This window comes from Corythoichthys intestinalis, chromosome 5, assembly GCF_030265065.1.
Source record: "Corythoichthys intestinalis isolate RoL2023-P3 chromosome 5, ASM3026506v1, whole genome shotgun sequence".
Lineage (NCBI taxonomy): Eukaryota > Metazoa > Chordata > Actinopteri > Syngnathiformes > Syngnathidae > Corythoichthys > Corythoichthys intestinalis.
In genome coordinates, this window is record NC_080399.1 from 13,131,709 (window position 1) to 13,151,810 (window position 20,102).

The 20,102-nt window shown below is 39.8% G+C and overlaps 2 protein-coding genes across 4 annotated transcripts in view; one reads left to right on the forward strand and one right to left on the reverse strand.

The window, feature by feature from the left end:
- Window positions 1-1,189: 1,189 nt before the first annotated feature.
- rad52 (RAD52 homolog, DNA repair protein) lies at window positions 1,190-14,080 on the reverse strand. Of its 3 annotated transcripts, none has more exons than XM_057836419.1 (11): window positions 12,769-14,080; window positions 12,568-12,669; window positions 8,415-8,523; window positions 8,255-8,322; window positions 8,073-8,191; window positions 6,606-6,681; window positions 6,159-6,352; window positions 3,809-3,978; window positions 1,802-2,023; window positions 1,534-1,719; window positions 1,190-1,482 (listed from the first exon to the last, which is right to left on the reverse strand). In XM_057836419.1, exons 1-11 carry the CDS (start codon window positions 12,991-12,993, stop codon window positions 1,400-1,402), a joined length of 1,554 nt encoding a protein of 517 aa, XP_057692402.1. In that variant the 5' UTR covers window positions 12,994-14,080; the 3' UTR covers window positions 1,190-1,399. The 3 variants fall into 3 exon arrangements, with proteins under 3 accessions (XP_057692402.1, XP_057692404.1, XP_057692403.1); XM_057836421.1 differs by having other exon boundaries at window positions 1,192-1,461; window positions 12,769-14,077; XM_057836420.1 differs by having other exon boundaries at window positions 1,192-1,482; window positions 8,430-8,523; window positions 12,769-14,076.
- A 1,459-nt stretch (window positions 14,081-15,539) lies between these two features.
- prr5a (proline rich 5a (renal)) overlaps window positions 15,540-20,102 on the forward strand; it is a 39,965-nt gene continuing 35,402 nt past the window's right edge. Inside the window, exon 1 of the mRNA XM_057836699.1 lies at window positions 15,540-15,908. The gene's annotated coding sequence lies outside the window, so the exon portion shown is untranslated. The remainder of the gene's footprint in view (window positions 15,909-20,102) is intronic.

The following is a 20,102-nucleotide window of genomic DNA, read 5'->3' on the forward strand; positions in this document are numbered from 1 at the left end:
GCCAGTGCGAGTATTTTTTTTTTTTTCATCGACATGCACATGCGCGACCAGTAATATTGCAGGTTTTTTTTTTTTTTTTCCCGTTTTTTGCCAAGGAAAAATGCAGCAGAAGAAAATGTGCAGCCGGGCGAAAATTGGGGTAGCACAAAAATTTGACTAACAGTGACAAAAAGGACAATAAGCAGGGGTGAAAGTGGGCCGGACCAAACCGGAATGTTGTCCTGTAAAAGATTCGGCGCCGGAACACCGTTCCGGTAAAAGATTAGGGATGATAACTTTAAGTCAAAATATCACGGTTTGACGGCATTGCAATTACAGCTGTAGAATGTGTTACTTTGACATAGCTAGGGTAAAAAAGATCGATGGAACAGGATTTTAATTTTTTTAAAACAGCAAAGTGGAACAAAAGTAAAATGCTATGTTAAAAAAAACAAAAACAGTATTCTAAATAAATGCCTAAACCCACAGCCACAGTTCATTATTACCATCAGAACAAAAATATTTGAATTATTTTCCATAAAAAAAGCACGTGTGTGACTCATATCATGTTTACATTATACATACACTTTCTCAACACAGAAAAACGCCACGTTTTACCACCGCTTGACACACTATACACGCTGGGGTTACCTCTCGTAGCTGGTGGGAATTGTTCAAGAAGGTGTTAACTAACCTTTAATTTTGTATAAATGCAATTCCACAAATATGTTTTACATGTCAGTTGGCCCTCCTCTAAGCCGCTGCCGTGTAACTTTTCTGTAGCTGAAGTATTCCCATACCAGCGATTTTGTTTTCTTCAATGGGGGAAAGAGTTCAGGAGTTTCACCTCCTCCATCCTTTGTGTAGCACAGCTTACTCACTAACATTGAGCAACAACTGGGGGGAGAGCGTTGAGCCTTACAGCTGCAAGTGAGGGATTTTTCCATGCATTTTTAGGACATAAAAAATAGGCAATACCTTAGGGACGGCATGATGCAAATTTTTTTGCGGTTTTGAAATCTTGATAATTTCATACCACGGTATACCTTGAAACCGGTTATCTGCACCTGTCTACAACCAAACAGTTCAAAAATCTCCCTTTACTCCACTCCATTCTACAACAATAGTCTCCTACTTCCCTTTGCAAAAACTCACAAATTCATTCATGTCCAAGTTATTTGTTATGGACTTCTATGGGCTAATTTACATTTCTCTATGTGAGAGTAGACTGGAGTGGAAAATAACTTGGCGCTGTCAATGTGCTAAATGAGTGCCCTGTAATATTTAACCCTTTCATGCAAGAATTCCTTTTGTTTAATGGTTTTATTAAACATTTGACAAAATCTGTACAGCAGAATAACTATTGTACTAAACATTTGACAAAATCTGTACAACACATAAAACAAAACGAAGGTCAAAGTCAAGGGTCCAATCTGCGTTTCTTCATGAACTGACTGCCACGGTATGGACTTCGGTGTTCAACTGAAAGAAATCCAGAAATAACTAAAGGTTTATTTTGCATAGTAGGTTAATTATGGTGTGAAAAGTGAAAACCTGGTCTTCCTTGATGCAGCCATGCTTGTCCTATGCCATCTGAGTGCTGCTGCTGCCCCGTCAGTTGTGGCATCTTTCCGCGAGTTTGCATCTTGCGATTATTAGGCGTGCTCTGCCTAAGCGCCCTGTCAGACGTGCCTTGATCCTCCACTCCATTCGGGGACAAATTCCAAAATCCGGGATCTTCTGCTCACATTTAAACAACAACAAAAAAAGCTTCAAACGCTGGAGAAGTAAATTTTGCGCAAAGCTGAGGTGGATTTGTCACCTTCTCCAAATAGAACCTCCAGGTTCTCCGTTTTGACGTCCTCCTGCTTCTGCTGTTTGGCCTCCATTTCGTTGCGGAACTTCTGTTGCTGCCCTGTTCTTTGTGGCGTCTTTCTGCGAGTTTGCATCTTGTGAGTATTGGGCGTGCTTGGCCTAAGCGCCCTGTCGGACGTGCCTGGCTCGTCCGTTCCATTCAGGGGCAAATTCCAAAATTCGGCATCATCTAAAAAAAAAAAAAAAAACCTTCAGATAAGCCAGAGAAGGTTGTATTAAGTAGAAATGCCGATCGATCGGGTCCGATCACGTCATTTTCAAAGTATCGGAATCGGCAAAAAAATATCGGACATGCCTTTTTAAAAAATATATTCTTTAATTAAATCGTTTTCTAATAGTATTTAACGTTACAGACAAAATGTGTTACACTCATCCAGAGTAGAGCTGTCCCGACTAGTCGACGTAGTCGACGTCATCGATGACGTAAATCCGTCGACGAGCACAACATCCCGTCGACGGTTAATGAAGGGTTAAAAAAATATATGTATGGAAAGTTCAGAATGTCGGATGCTCGGTATGCAAGCGGGGAAAGCGGCACAAAGCCAAAAAAAAAGCACACCAGAGTGTCTAAAACATTGACTTATTTGAAAGAAACGAAGGAGGGTACACTCTTCGGCCCTGTCGCTTCAATGCCAAGCTTGGCTGCAAGTCGGCCGTGAATAAACACCATGCGCCGCACCCAGTTTGTAAAAAAAAATTTTTTTCATTTTTTGTTAATTTCTAATTGTGGTGTTTTATCTGTGTGCACCGTAGCTCTTACAGTGTGTTTACATCAAGGATGGAATAAAAGTTGTAAACCATCAGTTTAAGAGACCATCTTTCCCAATCGGGATGCTACACTAGTTAATTCTATCAGCATTTGAACTCATTGTTTATTTGTGATTTATTATTGTTATTTACATGTTTATTTGTACTTTAATAAATAATTTAAGTGTTCCAATATATTTTTTGTGAATTGATAAGCGTCAACAAAAATTTCATTGCTAAATTAGTAAAAAAAAAATTTAAAAAAAATTTTTTTTTTTTAATTATTAGATTAGTCGACTAATCGTAAAAATAGTCGGCTGACTAATCGGGAGAAAATTAGTCGTTTGGGACAGCCCTAATCCAGAGTCTTAATTTTGGCTTAAACTAGGGCTATCAAATTTATCGCGTTAACGGCGGTAATAACTTTTAAATATTTAACGCAATTAATGCATGCGCTGCACTACCCACTCACGCATTGTCGCGTTCAATCTATAATGGCACCGTTATACGTATACATAGAGTTAAAAGGCAACGTTAAATGAGTAGAGATAATTTTGGCAGCCTATGAAGCTTTTTTTTTAATTGGCTATAAAGCCTTACAATTCCTCTCTCATCAATTAGAAATATCGTGGGGAAGAAAGGTAGTAATTGATCTTTTTCTTAACACCCTGTTTTATTTCCCAACACAGAGAAGATCTATCAATTGGTACCACTACGCACAGTCATGGTTGCACTTCCCATCACGCATTTGGCAGAAGTTAAATGGCTACAGTATCATTTACTGAAAGCTCAACAAATACACTAGATGGCAATATTTAGTCACAATATACAAGGTCACATTTATCCTTTAAGAATTACAGGTCTTTCTATCCGTGGATCCCTCTCACAGAAAGAATGTTAATAATGTAAATGCCATCTTGAGGATTTATTGTCATAATATACAAATACAGTACTTATGTACTGTATGTTGAATATATACATTGGTCCGAGTTTTATTCATTTTTTTCTTAATGCATTGCCAAAATGTATATGATCGGGAAAAATGATCAGGAATGATTGGAATTGAATCGGGAGCAAAAAAAAAAAACAATCGGATCGGGAAATATCGGGATCGGCAGATACTCAAACTAAAACGATCGGGATCGGATCGTGAGCAAAAAAATATGATCGGAACAACCCTAGTAGAAAGCTGAGGTGGATTTGTCACCTTCTCCAAAGAGCACCTCCAGGTTCTCCGTTTTGATGTCCTCTTGCTTCTGCTGCCGCTGTTTGGCCTCCAGTTCCCTGCGAAACTTCTGTTGAAGCTGCTGTTGCCGTAGCTTGCGCAGCTGCTTGGGGTCTGTGAGCAACTTGGATGAAGACGGCGTCTCCATCTGCCTGAAAGAGGCAGAATTCGGCGTTTTTTTTATCTTTGGTCCTACAACAGTTGTGAAAACCTGTGGACTCGGGATGAATAGGGCTGTCATGATTCATTGGCAACTACCGTATATACTCGCGTATAGGTCGCTTGCCTAGTTTGTGGTTGAAATAGAAAGTAGTTTAGGTTGACCCTTGTATAGGTCGCACAACACTGTAGATTTCTGGGCAAATTTTAGGACTTTTTTTTTTTTTTTTTAAACCTTTCCTGTTCAGCTGCTACAACAGGAAGAATAGACATCTGCGTGTCCTTATGATCTGAACAGTTTTAATGTATCACATGGGAATTTGATATACTCCCATTTTGGATGTTCATTATGTTTTATTTATTAAGAGAAAGCATTGAGCAGGGAGGGGTTACGGTGGAACAGAAAGGAAGGAAGCAGCCAAAAGAAGTACAAACAACAAGGACTACATTGTTACACGTCTATGCTTACCTATGAACATAATGGTTGCCATCATTAGCTAATTATATTTACCCGTGGACACGAGGCGAAAGAGATTGGGAGGTGAGTCAAAAGGAGATGTGACTAGGCAGGGTGAAGTGTACTCAAGTCAGCAATATGAGGTGTGGAACCCAGTATTATGTGAATCACAAGTAAGTGTAGATAAGTTGCCATCTATTCTATGCTACCTGATCGCTAATCCTGGCTCCGACAATCTCTCTACCTGATAGTGACTAATTGCACCCAGTCAAGCATGAACCCACTCATACGTGAAATAGTCCTGCAGAGAAGTGGCAATGCTGCGCGGGGGCTGCCCCAGCCAATCGGGGAGAGGGGGACGAGCACAGCCTACCTGTGGGACCACCACCATCCCCCAAGGACCCAAGGCGGTCCCCCGAAACAACCACGCCACCATTAAGGGAAGGGATGAGAGGACACGCCACTACAACAACCCTCTAACTAAAGCGGCACCCCCACAGCCCACTAAGCCCGGGGCAGAAGGGGACCCCCACCCGGAGATGGCGACACCCGCCGGCCCCCAACTGGCGAAATCGAGAAGGAGGAAGGCAGAAGCAAGAGAACACTGAGAGGCCACCCCGGCGCGGCACAGGAGTGCAAAAGACTGTCACGTCATCTCCCCACCCAACTGACCCCAATTGCCCCACATCTTCGGTGTATGATGCATTAAAATCAAGGGGGAGCCAACCCGGGACTGTACGGCCCTGTTCCGATTCTCCCCAAAAACCTGAATGAGTGTTTACGTGCACAAAGTGAAAGATATTTACAGTGCAAAGCAAAGAGTGCCAGAGTTAAAAGGGCTTGCTCGTGCGGCTGCCAGCCTCGGGGTGAGAGAAGCACCAGGGCTTCGACCACCCCCTGCACCCGACCACCACCAGCGTCCTCTTGGCACCCATTTCCCATCCCTGAAAGGGGGTCGCACCAACGTGCCACCAATGATTGACCAGCCTCACCCCAGATCCCACAGACCCCGGAAGGGCCCTACGATGACCCCGCTGACAGAAGGACGGCAGCCGCAGACCCAGAGAGGTGGGCAAAGCGAGAACCCTAACCCCCACACACACACACACACACTCACTCACCGGAGAGGACCAATTTTCAATACCATAATACTGAAACAAATAAAACTGGGTACATTTTTACATTATTTATCGACTGCATTTTTATTTGGTAATAACTTATATACATAGTAACAACTAAGTACACGACAAAAACAATGAGGTAAATGTTTCTAGTTGGTGTTGCTTAATTGTCTTCCGATAACTCTTCCTCATCATCATAGATGGAAGCCCTCAAATCCTTCTTCATCATCACTATTATTCTCTTTCTTATGCGCTCCTAGAGCACCCTCTTGAGGTCGCTCTGGCTGCACGATGTAAACAGTTGCAGCTTCACTGCACTGTTTGTCTAGTACTGTGCATATTTTTGTTGTTGTACAAGACGTATTTTGTTTATATTAGACATTTGTAAATCATTTTGAGCATAACTTGTCTGTACAGTTAGCGTACGAATGAACGTTCATTCGCCCCCTACAGTCAAAATGAACTGAATGTCCAAAGCTAGTCATCAGTTTAAAGAGGCACTCAGCCAACATGGTTGACAAATGTATATAAAATAATTAGCGATGAATCGACTGTCAATGGAATTGATAATGGCAGGCCAAAGGAGGAAGCTTACCTAGAGCCTCCGCTCTTATTTTCCACATCTGTAGCTGAAGGGGTGTGCGTTTCTGAAAAGCGTTTTCTCAGATCGACGACCGGCTGGGCGACGGCGGGTTGAGCCTCTCGGAGCAAGCTTTCATAACGAGCCTTCTCCAAAGAAGGCTCGGTTTCCGAGCGTTTGGTCTGGGCCGGGTCCAGAGCGGGCAGCGGCTGTCGAAAAAAGCGGCGTGTTAATCTACGGTAAAACCTTGGCGCCTTTGGGCAGGTTTTGCTTGTTTGTAGTTGTAGTTGCCACCCTCCCAGTTCAAATGGATTGTACGTCTATTAATGATAACTCATTCAATGATAAACTCAAGAACTTGTTTTTCTGTTTATTACTTGTGTTGCATACTAACGTAGAATGATCCTCAATGATAATCACGAAACTAAGATTTTTTTAAAAGTCTAAAATGTACTAATTTACCTGTTTGGGAATCTTGTTAATCGCCTGTAGGTATGTTTTGTCTAAGATGCAATTTCCCAATGCGTTTCCGAAGCACCTAAACAAAAATACAAAGGGATTAAAACCTCCACAACAACTATGAAGCAAACTAGTGCTGCATCGATTCATCGATTAACTCGAGTAATTCGATTAGAAAAACCTACAATCAAATTTTGCTGCTTTGAGGATTGGTGTACTTAGAGTTGCGTAATGTTTTTTTTTTTTAAGTGTTTGCATTTAGTTTTATTGATTTGGGTGGATACAGTGCCCTCTAGTGGCAAAACTAAATATGCCATAAGCTGTGTAACATGGTTGAATCCAGCTGCCCCATGTTTAGACCAACATAAGGTAGGTTTTTGTTTGCACTAATGTTTGTTTATGCATTCATTATGCAGTGCAGAAGTATATTTAGCAGTTTTTTGTGGGAATATAAGTTTGAACGACTTATTAGCATTTTTTAAAAAAGTTAGCCTTTTATAGCATTTAAGCTAGCAGACTTTTGCTTTACAAGTTAGCCAATTGGTCTTATGTTGTACTTCAATCCTCATTTATTTTTATTTTTTTTATACCGTGTGAGGCTGAGCTCAGGTATTTTATTTTGAAATGCATTTATTGCTATTGTGAAATGAAAGTGCAATTCTGCATACTTTGAAAAAACACTCCGGAAATTTATTTTGTATTCACATTTAATGCTCTTTTGAAAGTGCAATCTTACCAAGCCTTTGGTTTACATTTACTAAAATCGATTAACTTATTTGATTAGAAAACAAGCTTCAAATAATTTTTTCCTGCTTCATGGATTCATTTAATTAGAGTGGCGTTGTAATGGTTTATTTTGAAATTGTTTGCATTTAGTTTTATTGATTTGTGTGGATACAGTGCCCTCTCGTGGCAACATTGAATATGCCATAACTTGTCTAACAAAGCTGAATCCAGCTGCTCCCTGTTAAGAACAACATAAGTGCGAGTTTTTGTTTGAGTTAATATGATTGTTTATGCATTTGTATTTTAGAGGTATATTTAGCAGTTTTTTGTGCGGGAATATGTGTTTCAGCGATTTATTAAGAGTATTTTAAAAGACATGTTAGCATTTTATAGCATTTAAGCTAGCATACTTTTGCTTTGCAAGTTAGCTAATTGTTCTTTGGTTGTACTTCGATCCTTATTTATTAATGTCTTTATACCGTTTGAGGCTAAGATTAGGCATTTTATTTTGAAATGCATTTATTGCTCTTGTGAAAAGAAATTACAACTCTGCATAGTTTGAAAAAACACTCGGGAATTTTATTTTGTATTAGCAAGCCTTTGTTTTACATCTCCTAAAATTTATTCTGCAACGCATTAAATGTTCCTAATCCGATTACTTTATTATTCGAATAACTAATTGATAGATTAATCGATTACTTAAACAGCTGCAGCCCTAAAGCGGACTAATAAATCTTTCAGTACTTGAGCGCTCTCTTCATTCCATCAGTGACAGCCTCCTTTCTTGCTTTCTCCAGGGACAAAGCCTTCGACTTCAGACCTTCACTCACTCCGTAACCCACGTCCTCATGGAACGCTCCGTCCTGTCAGAATAAATTTTAATCAAAGTGGGAAAAACGTCAATCAAATTTGAAGTGATTCCTCACCTTTAGTTGCACTTTGACAAAAGCGCTCACGCCAACGTAGAATCTCCCGTTGACCAGGTCGACAAAGTCTAGGAGAGTAAACGCGACACAATGTCGGGTGAGCACGGTGATGGTGGTTGCCGTGGAAATGGGTTACTATGGTAACAGACAAGATAGACACCGAGGCGTACGGTACCGACGGTCTGTTGCGAGATGGAGTGAGACCAGCCGTTATATCCAAACATCTCATTGGCCAGGCTGATGACACGGTGGCCCTCGACGTAGCACACCTGCAGCAAGGAAAGAATTGATTGTTTGTCAGTGATGGGTGAGTAGCCAAAGATTTTACTCAAGTAAGAATAGTGTTACTTCAAAATAATATTACTCAAGTAAGAGTAAAAATAGTAATCCAAAAAATGTACTCAAAAAAGTATTCGGTGAAATACTCGAGTAATGAGTAACATTGTGAGTAACTGTTTACGATGCTTGATTTTTTTTGTTTTAAACAATTGTATATTTATCGCAGCACTGTTATCTATATGAATTGTAGAGCTGAAACGAATACTCGAGCAACTCGAGTTTAAAAACTGGTCCGAGTAATTTTATTCACCTCGAGGAATTGTTTGATTTTGCCAACTTTAAGCATCACGTTTTGCCCGGACTGCTTTTAATGTTGGACAACGCGATGCCGTCACGTGCGTAGAGGAACAAGCAATAATAGTTAAAAAAAAAAAAAAAAAAACTTACTGCAGCCGACAGCTGCTACAAACTACTCCAACGTTGCATCTCATAGATATCATATCTATGTAGAACTACATGCGAAATGACATACTGGGCGGCATTAGTAAACGGCCACCATCTTAAAGCAGTAAATTCTCAACGCTAATAAATAAGATGTCGCTCGCTGTCACTCGCTCACGTAACGTCAGCCCTGCGGAGGGCTAGGTTTCTATGGAGGTAGATTTGTGTCTTTATTATCCAATCAAAAAAAGTTGCTTCAATCAAAAAAAAAAAGTCGCTTCAATCAAAATATATATTTTCAATAAACAAAAAAGTCACTTCAATCAAAAAAAAAATGTTTGAAATTGAATACAAAAATAAATTTGAAACTCAAAAAAATGCATTTGAAAACTTTTTCTTTGATTGAGTTTTTTTCTTTTGATTGAAGTCGTTTTTCTTTATTATTGAAACAACGTTTTTGATTGAAGTAATATAGTTTTGCATTTGGGCCTTTATTATTTAATTGAAAAATTAGTTGCTTCAAACAAACAAATAATATTTTCAAAAGAAAAATGACTTCAATCAAAAAATTTAAAAAAATCAATCATAGAAAAAAAGATTTTGGATGCGATAAAATATTTGAGATTCAGAATTTTCCATTTGAATTTTTCATTTAAAATGTTTTCTTTGATTGAAGCAATCCTTTTTTTTTTTGTTTGGGCCATAATATGGGTACGACATCTGTGTCTAAAATCATTCAATCCCAGTAAAAGTTGCTTCAATCAAAAAAAAAAAAAAAACTATTTTCAATGAAAGACAAAATCAATTTCAAAAATAAAATTGCCCTTCCCTAAAATAGCGCACCTAAGGCGGATGACTTTGATGCGAGGCAGTGCTTATATGATCCGAGAGTACATCTGAGATGCAATTGTTGGCTGTTTTCAACAATGTACATCGAAAATAAAGACATTGATTGACTGAAAATGGTTCAATATTAGATGAAATGTCTTGTTTTCTCATGTATATTTATAATTGCTCTTTACCTAAAAAAAAAAAAAAGTTTTATCCGATTACTCGATAGAATTTTCAGTCGATTACGCAATTACTAAAATGTTCAATAGCTGCAGCCCTAATGAATTGTTAAGGTGGAAAAGCGCTATATAAGTATAAAACCATTTACCATTATTATACTGCACTAAAACCTATTACATAATGACATTAAACCTGAACTGAAGCATCATTCATCCAAAGAGCATATATGCCCTCTAGTGGAGAAAATAGTTACTCATTTTAAAGTGCGTATGACACCAAAAAGAATGTTTATTTTATATTTCACGCAGTATTTTATGCTCCTGAATGAAATGGACGCTTAGATTGCTTTATAGCATGAAGATGGACTACTGATTCAGCTGATTTTGCGGCTTAATTCGTTTATTTTTCCCACCACGCCAGCCAAATGCGCTGCAGGGATTTGTTGCTGCACCAGGGAGAGGCGTGTGAGCCTTTTTGGGTTTCAAAAAGTTCCTGTTCACCCTCGGAGAATGGCGACAACTGTAGGACCGTTGGACTTACGCGGAAGTGAGTAAACATCGTGTTTTGTATTATGTCAAATACTGGGATCATGGCACATATCTTAATAACGAAATGGCTTGCATTTTGTGGCTGACAATGCTCCTTGTCCACCGAGAATGCCACTCGGCCGACAACCGGTGGCTTGTCGCACAACCCCCTCGGTCCTTCGCGTGCCCGCCGAGAGAGCGCTATACTTGGCTTATTGCCCTCTTTGTGTGCCCGGTGTTTTGTCAAATTTTCCACCCCATCAGAACTTGCAACTTTGTCTTAAAAAAGGCAGCAAATACAGCGATTACAATTTACAAAGTAAACACTACAAACTTACTTACTTTTGATCATGGACGGACATGGAGAAGTTCTCCTCAGACACATCCTGCCATGTTAGCTGCACAACAACTGCACGCTCCTTTATCACTTTTTACGTCTTCGCTGTGTAGTTAAGTATTAATTTACGCCATATTAGTGTTGACCATGTGGCAGCTACGCACTCCGACGTCGGCCGGTTTGTCCGGCGGTCATTCTCCAGCTGCTTCCCCGGCAAACAATCTCTAATGCCCGCAGCAGGGGAACGACGAGCATTAACTTGCTCGCCGCCGGGCAGGTTGCCGATTGGCGAAGACAATTGACAACCCCGCCGCCGTGTGCAATAATCCAGGCTAGTTTTGTGTGATGTTTTTGCTTCAAAGACTTTGAAACATCACTCTGTTCGGGTTAGCATGTCGGCTAGCTTTCACGCCTCCTGGTTTGTTTACGCTTTCCGAAGCCTGGGCAGGGAAATGACAAAAGCCGGACTAACTCGGTGGAATATAATGTTCCGTTAAGAAGTCGACAGTTTTGACCATTATGGAGTAATTTTGCCATATCTTACTGAATAAATGCATTTTTAATATTTCATATTCCATTTAGCACAAGACTGTTATCTGTCATGACCATACCATTTATTTAGCAATTGGGGAAAAATACTTCCATAAAAAGAATATCCTGTAAAAATATTGGAGTAGAGAGACTGAGACAATGACATTTTGCGGCTCTCTTCGTTGCATTTTCCTCGTTCTGAATTATTCCCCCTCAATAAACTGAATTCTAAATCTGATGAAACCATGACCCTGCTGACGTCAACCTCCTGTTGGGGACGCTAGAGCGCTATAGAGACAGGCAGGGGCTAAACGGCAGATTAAAAGACTAATTTCTCATCATCTGCGCTTTGCCAAATTGTTGTATATAGTCGAATCATCTCAAAATACGATTGTAATTCAAATAATAATGCAATTTAAGACTTTTTTTTTTTTTTTTTTTTAAATCCTGTCATAGGAACTTTATCTTAAATAGTTGAATAGTTCCTTCATAGTTCCAACTTCCAATTTTAAATTTAAAAGGATCATATCTCCGGTTTTCCGTGATAAGTCAGTGCCGAATAAAAACTGGGAGTGATGTCAAGGGCAGTCCTCTATGTCAATTACCTAATTTTTTTTACAGTGCTTTAAAGACGCCACATGCTTGAACAGGCCGGCGTGATCGTAGAACAGCAAGCTTGAGTCTGATTGATATAAAGGAGTCGTGTGATTATTGTTGCGACGTCTCATTGGTGAAAATGGTCGAGCCATTGTTGGCATCTCTGGCAAAAAAAAGTAAAATCTTGAAATTACAAGCGCTCTTAAACATACAGACTATGTAACACGAAAAGAAAAATAGCGTCCACTTTTGCGAAGCGCTAGCACCTACATTTAAAATGTCTTTTATGAAGAAAAATGAAACCGACGCAAATGATTCACATTCAGGGGAGTATTTTTACGAAAATGCCTTCCAAATATAAAATGGAAAATACATCAACTCTTTATGGAGAACTTGTCTAACTAATTGGCAGCCATTGACGGGGCTAGACGTCCAATTCATTTTGAATGGGAGGGCTGTCAGCAGATCATTTGCTGCCAGCCTCTCCCCATTAAAATGGATTGGACGTCTAGCACCGTCAAGGACACTAAAAAATAAGCAGTGATTTTTCTTTTATTAGTTACTTAGAGTAAAAAGATGTTTTCACATGCCTTTTGTCCTCCTCCAGCCATCCTGGTACTGATAAATTCTGGGCCGAGCTTCTGTCGAAGTGCATTGTGAACAGCTTGCTGCTCCTCGGCTGTGTAAGCACACTAGGAGGGGGAAAAAAAGATAAATACAGTGCAAATAATTGACGACTTGTTGCATTTTCTAGACGTGCAGAGAGGAAAATATTCAAAGTTTCGTCATACCTGACCAAAGCGTGTGAGAGAAGCAGGTTTTCTGTCCTCTGAAAGGTTGGACATTTTTACAATGCTTTTAAAATAAATAATAAAACATAGACGAGTGAATTTAGACGAAATACATTTTAAAATTTTGTTTACGCGCCGTTTTCTTCGTTTTGGCGTGGCGTTGAATAGCTCATGACTGCCATCCGTGGTCGGAAGGCGAAAGGCATCCACCAATACTTTTGGCATGTATGCAAGTCCCCTTGATAACCACGAGGAGGAAGCAAAGAGCTAACTATGACCAAAGAAGATGACGCACCTGCAGAAGAATACATTTTAAATTTCCTGTTTAAGGTTGCCTTGTGTGAACGAAAGTACTCCAGAACACACAAAAGTACCCCTTATATGTGACTGAAAATATGTATTCCATGAAATTTCAAGAAACTCGTCGTTTTTCCTATATTTCAGCCTGACGTTCGAACATCCCGCTCAGACAACCCGGAAGTAGGTTTAATGGTGAGTTCAATTAATCGGAAAACTGAGTGAAAGAAATCTCCCTTCAAATGTAAAGGCACGCTTAGTCAAAATACACCGTGTCGCTACATTCTGGACATATGTTGTGTTTTAAGGTTGATAAGAATGTTGTTATTTAATTTCTTGACAAATTTACCCATATGTTCTTAGTCTCTCCAATTCAGAATGATTTGGTCTATGGGAAAACTGAGTTTCACACACTTCCAGGATTGTCAAAATACGCCCAGTACATAATACTACAACTCTATTATAGTGCTGTTATTGACCAGTATATTTAATTTCCGCGTCAACAGTAATTTTGTTAAATTTATTCGCAAATAGCTGTAGTTTTAGCTGATATTATTAGCCTCCACACGTTCCTATCTCTCACGTGTGTTCTTTGGCAAGGCAACCGGCTGCTGAAAGCAACAACCCCGCTTTGTTGTTGAGCCTTAAAGTATGTTAATGTGCTCCTCTCTGATCCAATAAGTGCAGATTAAATGTCACACGACACGCAAACATGTGTGTCGCACTGCTGGGTGAACACACAGTCACGAACGCAAGGGGCTGTTGATTTTTAGCGCAATAAAACATACTATAAAAAATAATTTTAGGGTTGTTTATAAACATTCCTTTGAGGTTGATGTAGTATTTGCATAATATAGACTGGGGTTAGTGCGTGCGTTTATGTGAAACCCATAGATATATACAACGTAAGACTAGATAACGAACGGTAGAGTTGGCGGTGTAAGTACCTGACAGCCACCTTGCATCGGGGATTTCTCATCTCATTCACTGCTAGCCCAGGTAAAAAAAAGTGTGTGTTGTGGTAGTTAGCAAAATAGGAGAATTGATATTTAAAACACCTACTGAAAGCTATTGACGTCCAATCTATTTCAACTGGTTATCGAATGATTGCTTCCAGCCCCTCACAGTTTAAATTTAATGAATTAGAAGACTATTGCCGTCAATGGCAGCCAAACACTTTTGCTATGTGAGCTGTGTTTATAAAACAAAACAATAAATAAATAAAATTTCCAGAATAAAATACAGTTACACTTAATTGAATGCATATTTTTAGTCTTTTTTCCCAATTTATTACAATTTGTTTATTATTATTATTATTATTATTTTCAATAAATCATTTTACTCATTTAAAATTATTGAGATTTTTTTAATCACTCATGATTTTTTTTTTTTTAATTAATTTGCGTTTGTTAATATTAATTTTTATGTATTACCCCAGATAGCAGACTGACATTGAATAGACGTTGATTTTCCATCAAAATCATCAGTTTGGTTGACATCGAAATTTTCGACGTCAGATGACATTGAAACGACGTTGTTCTATGGTATGTTAGGCGATTGTTGGGTTAACATTATTTTATAGTTGATGAACTTATGTTGACAAATAGTTGATTTATGATTGACTGGGAAATAGGATTGAAAACTCATTGAATTATGGATGAGCGGGCATTTTGGTCGAAAACATAACATTGATTCAGCGTTGTTCCAATATTATTAATAATCCAAATGACGTTTAAATTTGTAAGGATTTCAACGTTGAAACAACATAAATTGAAGGTGCAAAAGTGACATTGATTCAACGATATAAGATCGACAGTAAAATGTTGATCCAACATCTTTTCAACGTTGGTCTGCTATCTGGGACTATTTAAATAACTGATTGTCTTACCCATATTGGATCCTTTATTTAGTTAATTAACTTTATTTTATATTTATTTATTGTTATTGTCCATCGCAAAACATACACAGGCAACACTAATAGTACAGTTGGATGTCAAATAGGCCTGTAGAATATTGTCCCATGGTCCTTCCTTGGCCCCTAGGCTGCATGTTTGAGAAACCTGTCCTATGCGAATGTTAGAAAAACATCTCAGGAAAAAGTCATTGTATGAGAAATGTTTAAGTAGAAAATCTACTGTCTCTCTGACGTGTATGAAAACCAAACTGTTTGAAAATCGGTGAAAACTGCGATGATTCAGGCTGGTATATTGAAACGTTATAATAATTTGTGAGTGTGCAGTTAAATTGCTGTATCTCTGACGTTTACATTAAAAAGGCCATATATAAAAATAGTAATTTGTATCATCTCAAATATTCCAAATATTTAGCGAATGGCCCCGATGCAAAATGGCGGACCTCGACGACGCCCGTTCCCATTGGTCCTCAGAACCCATCGGACATCTAGTTTTACACATATGATGTCTATAGTGAAACCGAGCTCATTGTTTTGGGTGTGTTTGTGTTGTTCAGGGACTTCTCGGAAATCCCACAACCGAGCACTTTCAACATGACACCTCCTTGCGTAAATAAACACCGTCGCGCGCGTGCGTGTGAATGTAGCGCTGCCGGATCGCGTGCATCTGGTCAAAACAAAGCGGGGGCGCGCGCACGGGAGCGAGCGGAGGCGCATGCTTCATGAATGAGTCCTCCGCGGTCTGCTCTCCGAACGCCGCCTCATCCTCCGCCACAGGACCTCACATCCTCGGACCCGTCGCCCGACTGGAAGCACCTAAAGGCAGACTCAGCCCCGGCGAGCCACCGATGAGCCCGGACGTAGCCGACCTGACATCGGAGCTTTATGCGCGCGTCATCTCGGCTGCAAGCGGGCGACAGGACACGGAACGGTGAGCGTGGCAACTTGAGGTTCCACCCTGATGCTTTTTGGACTTGTGGTCGGAAAACACCTCCGATCGCTCCCGATTGGATCAACGTGGACTGTTGCTCTCGTACGCGATTGCTTGGCCATTTTGCGGGCAAGAATCGGGCTCGGCTGCCGTTGTCTCGCGCTAGGCCAGTAATGCTGCGAGGCGCTCGTAAAAAATGTTATCGTAAAAAGACAAAGAGCAGAAAGGGGAGGGTGAAGGGGTCCACGATGCCCCCTCCTAGTCTGGCCTGGCGTGCTTCAGCTTTGGCTCAAGACATAAAACCACATCCATGCTGTTTTAGTTGTAGACGGGCATTTAAAAAGGCGTGCGTCGTTTGTTCATTTTGTCTTAAATTTTAAAAAAAATACTCAAAGCCCAGACTGTTGTTCACCCTTTTGATCAGTAGGTAGCGCGTTTCTATGGTGAGACACCCAAATAAAAGGAGTGCCAGGTCACTCTTCATTGGAAAGATGTTGGAGCATTTATTCCATAGCATAGTAAGGAGTGGCAAGTACTGGCTACCTCCCGATCACGATTATACAACCCCTAGCAAAAAGTATGGAGTCGCCCGTCTCGGACGAGCACTCACGCAGACATTTGGTCATGTAGAAGAAACTCGGATAAACAGCTTGAAAAAATAATGAATTAGTTCAAAAGTGCAACTCTTCAGCATTCAGAAACACTAAAAGAAATGAATAAAAAACATTGTGGTGGTCAGCAGGGCCGGCCCAGCCTATACGCAGACTATGCAGCTGCTTAGGGCCCCTGACCACTAAGGGGCTCCCAATCTGGCAATTGTTTAATTTATATTCTATTTTGTTTAGTACAGTTTGCTTTATTTGACTTTTGTGAATTTTGATACTTGATTACAAGCTTAAAAAAATAAGTTCTTCCTTCTTTCTTTCCTGTTTTAGAAAAAGGTTTGGCGCTATGTACTGTAAGTACTGACAATCATTTGGGGTGAGAAGTTTGAAGTATGCAGTGCAACAAAATCTGATTAATATACAAAATATGGACGTATGGGTTGGATTGCATGTATGGGTTTCACAGTACACTGTGACGAAATGGTGGGCCAAAAATATGGGCCCCTTTGCATTATTTTGCTTAGGGCCCCCAAATGGCCTGGGCCGGCCCTGGTGGTCAGTAAATGTTACTTTTAAAGAGCAAGTGCAGGGAAATATACTGTATATGTAATCACTCCATTCTGAGGGGGAAAAAATGGAATCATGAGAAACAAACAAAGAAATAACAATCAAAACACATCTCTAGTATTTAGTAGCGCCACCTCTGGCTTTTATGTCAGCTTGCGGTCTCTGAGGCATGGACGTGGTGAGTATTCTTCATCAATTTGGTGCCAACTCTCTTTGATTGCAGTTGCCAGATCATCCTTGCAGGTCGGAGCCTTGCTGTGGACCTTTTTTTTTTTTTTTTCTTCAAAATTTCCACAATAGGTTATCAATAGGGTTGAGATCTGGCCTATTTGCAGGCCATGACATTGACTGGATGAGTCTTTCTCCAAGGAATGCTTTAACAGTTTTAGCTCTGTGGCATGATGCATTGTCATCTTGGAAATGACATATTTTCAATTGAAGGGATAAGAAAGATGTCTAAAATTTCAATGTAAACTTGTGCATTTATTGAAGATTTAACCACAGCCATCTCCCCAGTTCCTTTGCCTGACGTGCAGCCCCATATCATCAAGGACTGAGGGGATTTTTTTATGTTTTCTTCTGGCAGTCATCTTTGTAAATCTCACTGGAACAGCACCAAACAAAAGTTCCAGCATCATCACCTTGTCCAATGCAGATTCTTGACTCTAGACACCTTGTCCAATGCAATGTCCTCTTGACATACGAAAACCTAAAAATGTTTGACTGGTTTTGTTTAAAGCAGACACTGTTTTTTTCATCTGTGTGATTTTGACAAAGATCAGATCACATTTGATGGTGATTTAATGCGGAAATGTGAGAAATTCCAAAAGGTTCAGATACTTTTTCATACCACTGTATTACTGTAACATTTTTTTAAGTCCACTTGTCCAATCTGAAAGAAAAAAAAATCTTATAATATATTGTTTTTTTAAAACTGTAAATCATGGTAGAAAAAAGTAATACTCCAATTTTTTTGTACAATAATTTACCAAAAAATATAATTAGTCATAGTTTTTGACTGTTGATTGCTGTAAAAACAATAGTTAAGCTATAATAATTTTATACAGTAGTTGTCGTGAATATAACAGTGAACATTTTACAGTTTTTCTAGAGCTAGAATGCTGTCAATTTGACGTCTATCTCCGTCATATCTAGCATAGTGCACTAGTACTGAATTTCAAGGAGATGCGCTAACTGCTCAAATGGCCTTCACTTGGGTGCCTTGTGCTGCAGTGCCAAAGACTGCACATGCTCATACATGTTTTTCCTCTTGGTTACAGTGTGTGTATTAAGTAGAAGTACAAGTTAAGCAAATATTGCAAAACACTTGTTGTGGAAATCTAACAGAGTCCTGCACATGTAACGCTTGCACTTTAAAGCAGTTCAAAATGAGGATCTCCTTGACATTTCGTGAACCAATTAAAGAAACTTTGCTCATGTTACTCTACCTATATATCAATAAGCAAATGGAAGTGGAGTTATATGACGGGATGAATACGTGTGGAACACAAATTTCGCTGTTTTTAGTTCATTTTTGGGTGAAGGCTTCAAAATTTACCTGTTCGCTTTCACGTCAACTTACTGAACAAGCTGATCCCTGTTTTCTTGAAAAATCTGAACAGTATTGTACTTAACGTGCTTACAGTTGTGGTCAAAAGTTTACATACACTTGTGAAGAGCATAATGTCATGGCTCTCTTGAGTTTCCAGTTATTTCTACAACTCTGATTTTTCTCCGATAGAGTGATTGGAACAGATACTTCTTTGTCACAAAAAACTTTCATGAAGTTTGGTTCTTTTATGACTTTATTATGGGTTAACAGAAAAAAGTGATCAAATCTGCTGGGTCAAAAATATACATACAGCAGCGCTAATATTTGGTCACATGTCCCTTGGCCATCTTCACTTCAATTAGGCGCTTTTGGTAGCCATCCCAAGCTTCTGGCAAGCTTCTGGTTGAATCTTTGACCACTCCTCTTGACAGAATTGGTGCAGTTCAGTTAAATTTGATGGCTTTCTGACATGGACTTGTTTCTTCAGCATTGTCCACAAGTTCTCAATGGGGTTTTGGGAAGGCCATTCGAAAACCTTAATTCTAGCTTGATTTAGCCATCCCATTACCACTTTCGATGTGTGTTTGGGGTCATTGTCCTGTTGGAACACCCAACTGCGCCCACGACCCAATCTTCGGGCTGATGACGTTAGGTTATCTTGAAGAATTTGAAGGTAATCCTCCTTCTTCATTATCCCATTTACTCTCTGTAAAGCACCAGTTCCATTGGCAGCAAAACAGCCCCACAGCATAATACTACCGCAACCGAGCTTGACGGTAGGCATGGTGTACTTGGGGTTAAGGGCCTCACCTTTTCTCCTCCAAACATATTGCTGGGCATTGTGGCCAAACAGCTCAATTTTTGTTTCGTCTGACCACAGAACTTTCCTCCAGAAGGTCTTATCTTTGTCCATGTGATCAGCAGCAAACTTCAGTCGAGCCTTAAGGTGCCGCTTTTGGAGCAAGAGCTTCCTTCTTGCACGGCAGCCTCTCAGTCCATGGAGATGCAAAACACGCTTGACTGTGGACACTGACACCTGTGTTCCAGCAGGTTCTAATTCTTGGCAGATCTGCTTTTTGGTGATTCTCTGTTGAATCTTCACCCTCCTGACCAATTTTCTCTCAGCAGCAGGTGATAGCTTGCGTTTTCTTCCAGATCGTGGCAGTGACAAAACAGTGCCATGCCCTTTATATTTATACAAACAATTGTTTGCACTGTTGCTCTTGGGACCTGCAGCTGCTTTGAAACGGCTCCAAGTGACTTTCCTGACTTGTTCAAGTCAATGATTGTTCAAGTCAGTAATCACTCACAAGAAATTGCTAATTCGTGTTGCTGTATGTATATTTTTGACCCAGCAGATTTGATCACTTTTTCTGTTAACCCATAATAAAGTCATAAAAGAACCAAACTTCATGAATGTTTTTTGTGACAAAGAAGTATCTGTTCCAATCACTCTAAGAAAAATCAGAG

What these genes read in the sequence shown, in the direction of transcription:
- rad52 (XM_057836419.1), bottom strand. Translation starts at nt 12,993, where the DNA reads ATGCCAAAAGTATTGGTGGATGCCTTTCGCCTTCCGACCACGGATGGC. An exon ending in TGGCTGGAGGAGGACAAAAG is followed by an intron (nt 8,524 to 12,567) that starts GCATGTGAAAAC and finishes TCCTTGCTGCAG; the next exon opens with GTGTGCTACGTCGAGGGCCA. An exon ending in GGAATGAAGAGAGCGCTCAA is followed by an intron (nt 6,682 to 8,072) that starts GTACTGAAAGAT and finishes ATTTTTGTTTAG; the next exon opens with GTGCTTCGGAAACGCATTGG.